At 33.3% G+C, this 8,632-nt stretch overlaps 1 protein-coding gene across 1 annotated transcript; it reads left to right on the top strand.

Moving 5' to 3' along the window:
• Window positions 1–4,922: 4,922 nt before the first annotated feature.
• Window positions 4,923–7,799, top strand: TRIADDRAFT_25447 (uncharacterized protein; the record flags this gene model as incomplete). The annotated part of the gene is made up of 6 exons (XM_002113037.1): window positions 4,923–5,176; window positions 6,224–6,609; window positions 6,781–6,919; window positions 7,089–7,214; window positions 7,316–7,525; window positions 7,688–7,799. The coding sequence occupies 6 exons, from the start codon at window positions 4,923–4,925 to the stop codon at window positions 7,797–7,799; spliced, it is 1,227 nt and encodes a 408-aa protein (XP_002113073.1).
• Window positions 7,800–8,632: the final 833 nt, after the last annotated feature.

Genomic DNA, 8,632 nt, shown 5'->3' with positions numbered 1-8,632 from the left:
ACAAAAAAATTAAGGGATATGTTGATAAATTCAATTACAGTAATTGCAATAAAGCAGTTGCTCAATGCAATCAAATTTCTGATAGTATTCTAAATGAAAATATAGATGTTGATATACTTTGCAACTATTTGTTTTATGATCAAGTAACTGAAGACAGCCCTATCACAATTAAAGCTGAAATAATTTTCATATTAAGAATGATGGGCTATATTAAATTTGCAACTATAATTTTATTTCCTTAATATATAAAAATAAATGTAATGAAGCAATGGTAAAATAAGATTAATAAATCTTATATATTTTAATTTTTCCCGATTGCACTTAAGATCCTTATGAGGCAACTTTATGGTGTGATGGGTATTTTGATCAATTTTCAATAACATATTGTTTACAATCTGATTTATTATTTATTGTTAATCGGTACAATACAATCAAAAATAAAATTGACAGAACATATTATATCATAGTCAAGTCGGTCACGAAAAGGCATAAAATATTATTGTAACAACATTGGGGAGTATGCTAATTAACCGATCGAATTAGGAATCGTGACTTGATTAATTTAATTTCCGCATCATAGATAAAGGTCAAACCAATTCTCTTTTTCATCCGTTGAGAATAATTTAATTTAATATGATGTAAAACAATTAATACGAACGTTTATCCAACCAATTATAATGCTAGTGCAGCAGACATCAATTGCATATTAAACGATTAAAAGTATGACTGTAATCTAGTCTAAGTTTTAATTAGACTAACTCTAGACAAACTATTGACATATCTTCTGGATAGAGTATTAACATTCAGGTCATGATAGTAGAACAGTCTTACTGCGTAGAGGTTAGTCACGTACTGAATAATAGCTCTTCTGAAATAAATATGAGTATCGCGAAATAGATCTACTCTTCATGCTGAGCTACGTAACTTATTTGAACCCGTGGCTGTAGATAAATATTCAGCTGCCGTTAATTTATGAATTAAATTGCAGTCAACAAATTTTTTAACTATCAGATAAAAGACCTCTAGTTTTTGAGTATCGTCAAATTAAAATGGATAAAAGATTTCCTTCCCTCGAATTTTATCAGAAACTTGCCGCGTTAATTACATTTATGGCAATTATAACTGATCTAGTCATATTTCTATGTTTTTATCTGTTTATTTATTAATATGCTTACGGAAGGATTAAAAGCGGAAAAATGGATCGTGCAACAATGATAAGGTAATTAATTGTAAAATTCATAGTTACCTGCATATAAAGGCAGTTGATGCAAGTGACAACCTATTTAAAAGAATTAGAAAAGCTAAAAGAAAGAATTAGAATAACAGCTCCAAGCCGTTGATATTTCTTTTATCTACAATGCATACCCCGATAATAAACGATAATAAGGATATCTTTGGACTATATATACACATGTAATCATGTTTCAGTCACGAACGATATTGTGTTTATTGTTAGAATTTAATTTTGCACTTCGCATGTGCAGAAGGAGCAAAAAATCTTCTCTATGTACATATCTTTTATCCGCGAAGTAAAATAAAGTCTAGTTTAATTATTTGAAAGATCTAAACCTGATGCTTATTCATTCCTATATGAAGTATATCTAATTTGAGGAACCTCATACAAGATTATACCTTGTAACCTTGCAAGGTTTCCTTGATTATCTAAATTTCATAATATTATTTTGAAAACGACATTCTGCAAGGCATACGAGTATTTGCTCTTTGTAACTCACTGATTTTTGGTTGCCTATCTTCAGAGTATTGGATTTCGAATTAAACAGAAGGTTAATCTACTGTACTGTATTAATAACACTGTGCAAATATTGGCCTGATCATCTATTTAAATAATAATATAATAGATGTACAGTGCAACTTTAATTCTAATATGATTTTAAGCCTTTCTGCTTTTTATGTGTTGCGATCTTACGTCGCAGCATGAGCATTTACAGTAATTGCCAGCACCTTTATAGATCAGTTAGTAAATAAATAAATAGTTTTATTGCCGAACTACGACGGTATCGCACCAGTTTCCTGCAGACTAGCTACTGAATAGTGCAATTATGTATACGGATTATGGAGTAAGATTTTATAGGTAATTAATAGAGCTGGGTGTATGCTGAAACTTTTACTTTCCAACCTTTCCGTTCTTTGCCCTCTTAATTAAGCGAATTTAATAACGCTTCCTTACCCATGGTCTAAGTTGCAATTTTATCGTTATTTAGAAGAGCAAGATCTATGCAGAAACTTTAGCGTACAATGCAATCATGTATATGGATTATGGGGAAAGATTTTATCGGTAATTAGTAGAGCTAGATATACGCAGAAACTTTTACTTTCAAATTTTTTCGTTCTTTGCCCTCTTAAATAAACGTATTTAATAACGCTTCCTTACTCATGGTCTAAGTTACAATTTTATCGTTAATTAGAAGAGCCAGAGATATGCAGAAACTTTAGTGTGCAATGCAATCATGTACAAGGATTCTGGAATAAGATTTTATCGGTAATTAGTAGAGCTATGCATGCAGAAACTTTGACTTTCAAACATTTTCGTCCTTGCCCTCTTAAGTAAACGAGTTTAACAACATTTCCTTATCTATGGCCTAAGTTACAATTTTATCGTTAATTAGAAGAGCTAGATCTATGCAGAAACTTTAGCGTATAATGCAATCATGTACAAGGATTCTGGAGTAAAATTTTATCGGTAGCTAGTATGTTATACAATTAGTTAGAAACACTATCCAGTATATGTACCTATCTGATAATTGTATGGTAGTACTTGTGACACTGTAGGTGCTACCGTTGTAAAAGGCAGACTGATAATTTACTAATTATAGTGCGAAGTATAAATTGTAATGGTATCGAGGTGCAACCTCATGTAGCTGTCAATACCGATCATTAATAATAAATTGCAGTTACAAATCTTATTGACGAAGTGAACTCATTTCTAAAACATAACATAGTAGAGCTGGATGCATGCAAAAACTTGACCTCCTTCTATACTTTTCAACAGCTATTAAATGAATTCTATATCAAACTATATTACTATAGCTGACGTCAAAATAAGGACATAGCGTTGATTCCTAAGCTAGAGCAAGACTTGACCTCATTGCATACTTTTCAACACCTATTCAATGAATTCTATATCAAACTATATTACTATAGCTGACGTCAAAATAAGGATATAGAGTCGATTGCTAGGTTAGAGCAAGACTTGACCTCATTGCATACTTTTCAACAGCTATTAAATGAATTCTATATCAAACTATATTGCTATAGCTGATGTCAAAATAAGGATATAGCGTCAATTGCTAGGTTAGAGCAAGACTTGACCTCATTGCATACTTTTCAACACCTATCAAATGAATTCTATATCAAACTATATTGCTATAGCTGATGTCAAAATAAGGATATAGCGTCGATTGCTAGGTTAGAGCAAGACTTGACCTCGTTGCATACTTTTCAACACCTATCAAATGAATTCTATATCAAACTATATTGCTAAAGCTGACGTCAAAATAAGGATATAGCGTCGACTGCTAGGTTAGAGCAAGACTTGACCTCATTGCATACTTTTCAATACCTATTCCATGAATTCTATATCAAACTATATTGCTAAAGCTGATGTCAAAATAAGGATATAGCGTCAATTGCTAGGTTAGAGCAAGACTTGACCTCGTTGCATACTTTTCAACACCAATCAAATGAATTCTATATCAAACTATATTGCTATAGCTGATGTCAAAATAAGGATATAGAGTCGATTGCTAGGTTAGAGCAATACTTGACCTCATTGCATACTTTTCAACACCTATCAAATGAATTCTATATCAAACTATATTGCTATAGCTGATGTCAAAATAAGGATATAGCGTCGATTCCTAAGTTAGAGCAAGACTTGACCTCTTTTCATACTTTTCAACACCTATCAAATGAATTCTATATCAAACTATATTGCTATAGCTGACGTCAAAATAAGGATATAGCGTCGATTGCTAGGTTAGAGCAAGACTTGACCTCATTGCATACTTTTCAATACCTATTGGATGAATTCTATATCAAACTATATTGCTAAAGCTGATGTCAAAATAAGGATATAGCGTCAATTGCTAGGTTAGAGCAAGACTTGACCCCATTGCATACTTTTCAACACCTATCAAATGAATTCTATATCAAACTATATTGCTATAGCTGATGTCAAAATAAGGATATAGCGTCGATTGCTAGGTTAGAGCAAGACTTGACCTCATTGCATACTTTTCAATACCTATTCCATGAATTCTATATCAAACTATATTGCTATAGCTGATGTCAAAATAAGGATATAGAGTCGATTGCTAGGTTAGAGCAATACTTGACCTCATTGCATACTTTTCAATACCTATTCCATGAATTCTATATCAAACTATATTGCTATAGCTGATGTCAAAATAAGGATATAGAGTCGATTGCTAGGTTAGAGCAAGACTTGACCTCATTGCATACTTTTCAACAGCTATTGGATGAATTCTATATCAAGCTATATTACTATAGCTAACGTCAAAATAAGGATATAGCGTCGATTCCTAAGTTAGAGCATGACTTGACCTCTTTCATACTTTTCAACACCTATCAAATGAATTCTATATCAAACTATATTGCTAAAGCTGATGTCGAAAGAAGGATATAGTATAGCAGTAGTCTGTTGGCACATACAAATCCACCGACAGCAGGGCACTGTCATATAAAATAGTAATAATAAAGTAGATGTTGGCGCTACAAGATTGAATCCCAGTCAAAATAGAGTACAATAGCGCAATACACTGATACGGTAAATAAATCAGACTGGCAGAATCTGGTTCCGGTTGTGTATAACTGTGACTGGCGATTGTGCAAGCTTGCATCAGTCATCTCGTCGAGCTTCTTCTTCATTAATCTGCACCACCATGTTGGAGGCTTTAGGTGATAATCCCTATTTTTCAGCAGGTTTTGGCCTAGCTGGAATCGGTCTAGGCATTACAATGTTGAGGAAAGGATTGCAAGGAAGTTTAGTACTGGCCAAACGAAATCTATTGCGAACACTTGAAGTTACCAGTAAGGATCCAAGTTACCCATGGGTTTTGCAATGGATTACTGAGCAAGGCAGCAAAACTCAACATGTTACTGTCCAAACCAAATCGATTCAACTAGCTAATGGACGGTAAGCTAGGGTAGAAATGAATGTAGAAATACTGGATATAATTCATTTTTAGCTTATGTAGCTCCAATACTTTATCTCATCGTACGGTGATGTTAACCAATCAATCATGTAAATTAGCTATTCTTCCAAGGGTGATACATACTATCCTATGCTTGTGATGGAAAACTGCAAGGATACAAAATACATCAATCAATTCTCCAATTCGTCCATCTTTTACGATAGTTTTCAATGCCTATGCATTAGCGTGTGTGTACTTGAAAGAGTAATATTTCTAGTGATTCTTCTAATGAGTAAATATAGCCGTAGATGCATCTACAGTAATGATAATTTGGGGATGCCTCAAACTAATCAATAGTGATGTATCAGCAACGAACACGACAGTATAGATTTTAATTTGCATGCATGATGGACATCGATGTCGTAAACCTTATTACTTACTATCTTGCTTATCAACTCATCTAGCTCACAATTTGCTATACCAAGATAGTAGTAATTCTATCATTCTGTCAACTCATGCATAATCATTCATAGACACAACGGTATGGATGATTATCTTTAGATTCCATGATTATCGCCAGATTCAGGCACTTGTACAATGCGAAACTTGCATAGAACTTGGTTAGTAATCTACCGAAACGATAACCTATCAGCTCTTCGACTTTACGTAGCGCGTTTCCTTCATTATTTACCCTACCACGAGAATAGCAGTTGGTTGCTCGAATTTGTAAATTTGCTTAAAATTGTACAATGGCGTAAGATAAGGATTTGCAGAGTTGCTAAGAATTCACGCTCACTGACTGCTTATTGATTTAGAGTAAGGATAATCAATGCCCTTGTGACTTCTATTTCTGTAAAGCATTCATACCTTATAAGTCTTGTGCTATAGACAGTAGTTTTGCTTATTGAAATTTAAAAAACCCTTCATAGATAGAACAGTATAGATGGCAAAAATAATATTGTTTACAGTTCTGGCTAGCATATTATACCTGCTATGCTATAGGACAAATAAGATTTTTACATAACATTCAAGATCGCTTTCTCTTATAGTTTTAGCACAGAATTTTCATATTCACCTTGCCCTGGTAGACATTTCATCCGTTATAAAGGCAATTGGTTAAGTGTAGAACGAATACGAGAAAAGCAAATGCTTGATCTAACAAATGGTGTGCCATTCGAAACGGTCACTTTCACAGCTATTGGAAAAGATTTGAAATTATTTGAGAACTTTTTATACGAAGCTAAACTTAGAGCGGAGTCATTAAATGAAGGCAAGACTGTAATTTATACTAGCTGGGGCACAGAATGGAGACCATTCGGTCTTCCAAGGCTCAAGAGAAATATCAAGTCTGTCATCTTACAAGATGGACTAGCTGAAAAAATCATGGATGATATTCACGATTTTTTAACAAATACAAACTGGTATCGTACAAGAGGTAGAAAAATCAGTAGGCTTAGTTGAGATTTGTGATTCCTTATGAGACTGTACAATATACGTATGGGTATATTCTTAATCTGATATTATGGTTAGCTATAACATAAAGCCTAACTAGTGTAGGAATACATCTGTTCAATTAGTGCGCTTGTAATGAAATCGATAATTGTAGGGATCCCTTATCGACGTGGTTATTTACTTTATGGGCCACCTGGAAGTGGAAAAACTAGTTTTATAACTGCTGTTGCTGGTGAATTAGATTATAATATTTGTATCTTAAATCTCTCACAGCGTGGCTTGACGGATGATAGGTGAGTACTTGTTGCAAATATGTATCAGAAATAAACTTGGTTCATTAATCTATAAATGTAATTCGCAATCTTGTCATACTGCGGTAGTGAATGGATCTGATTTATCTTTCATCTACAGTATACGTTTTATTCATTTTTTAATAACTCTAAACTGCTTATCTTGCCTTAGTCTGATTCAATCGCTTAGTACGGTTCCACATCAAAGTATTGTACTCCTGGAAGATATTGACGTGGCATTCATGAAAAGAGATGCTGCTAGCGTTGCAAAAGGCTTTGTAACGGGTGTAACCTTTAGGTATGTATTGCTGCTACTTTTTGGCCTAGTTACTAATTACCATGTGGCTGTATGATGTAACCTTGGACATTGCATTTGTGTTCATTTTCAATACATAAAAGCGGCTTATTGAACGCTCTTGATGGTGTGGCGTCATCGGAACAGAGGCTAGTTTTTATGACCACAAATCATATCGATAGACTAGATCCAGCCCTTATTCGTCCAGGACGTGTCGATATGAAATGCTATCTTGGCGACGCAGATGCAAATCAAATGGTTCGAATGTTTAATAGATTCTTTCCCGATAGTGGAGAATTGGCAAATACGTTTGTGTAAGTATACGTGCTAATGGTAACACTGACGTGGCGAAACACTTATTCGTTAACCTTAAATTGAGGGCAAATGAAATTAGAAAATAAAATTATCAATCTTTGATCCGTTGAATTTGCATAGGCTATTTTTTGACAGAACGTTTACATTTTTACTCATTTTAGCAAAAATGTCACCTCTGCAAAGAAGAATGTTAGCATGGCTGCACTTCAAGGATACTTAATGTGCTACAAGAACGAGCCGGAAATGGCCGTCAAAAACGCGAATGAAATATGATTACTTAATTTTCTTGGAAGCTATTGAATGATTTAATGTATGTACTGTATTATAAAAGACACGGCAATAGTGAGCAGATATGACCAGCTAATATATTATTCTTGCTAACGCCGTACGATAACAAAATTTAGCCTTTTTTCTTAAGAAATGTACTAGGACATACGGTACTAATGCCTATATGGAATATTATAATTTATTTGAATTTTACAAATTGTACAATATGTATCGCCCGTGACATATATTTATCGTACAATTGTACCTACTAATTGCATCTGACATTTATTCTTATCGATATACATACTGGTATTAGCAAATTTTAAATGCTGTACATATTTCACAAACACTTTCAGTATTTACATAGTCCCTTTGTAATCTAAGCGTAGGAACTTTTTTTAGTTAATCTAATATATTCTGAAGCAATATCTAAATCTTAAAATATCAATTTATAGTCCTTAATATGCGATGCTATAAAGTAACATAATAAATTCAGTGTTAATTCATGCAAAAAATCCTACGAACGCGTATCAATCATATCGAAATTTGGTTTATGCATATTTGCTTAAAAAAAAGCCATTTTGGCATTCTTTACAGGTTGAAACATTGACCTACAATCGATAATTATTAATAGCGATATCTACAGATATAAAGTTATTATGATATAGCATCACTTCTATTGTAAGCGTTTTCAATTACATATCTTGATACCTTGAAGTAGGGCTTTGCATTTGTAATGGTTATACTGTTACTTACATTATTAAAACCATATTTTCAAATCATTAGCAGATTAACAATCAAGCATCATCATATCATCGATCAAGCACGAAACAGTAATA

This window comes from Trichoplax adhaerens, genomic scaffold, assembly GCF_000150275.1.
Source record: "Trichoplax adhaerens TRIADscaffold_5 genomic scaffold, whole genome shotgun sequence".
Classification (NCBI taxonomy): Eukaryota; Metazoa; Placozoa; class Uniplacotomia; order Trichoplacea; family Trichoplacidae; genus Trichoplax; species Trichoplax adhaerens.
This window is presented reverse-complemented; position numbering and strand designations above follow the sequence as displayed.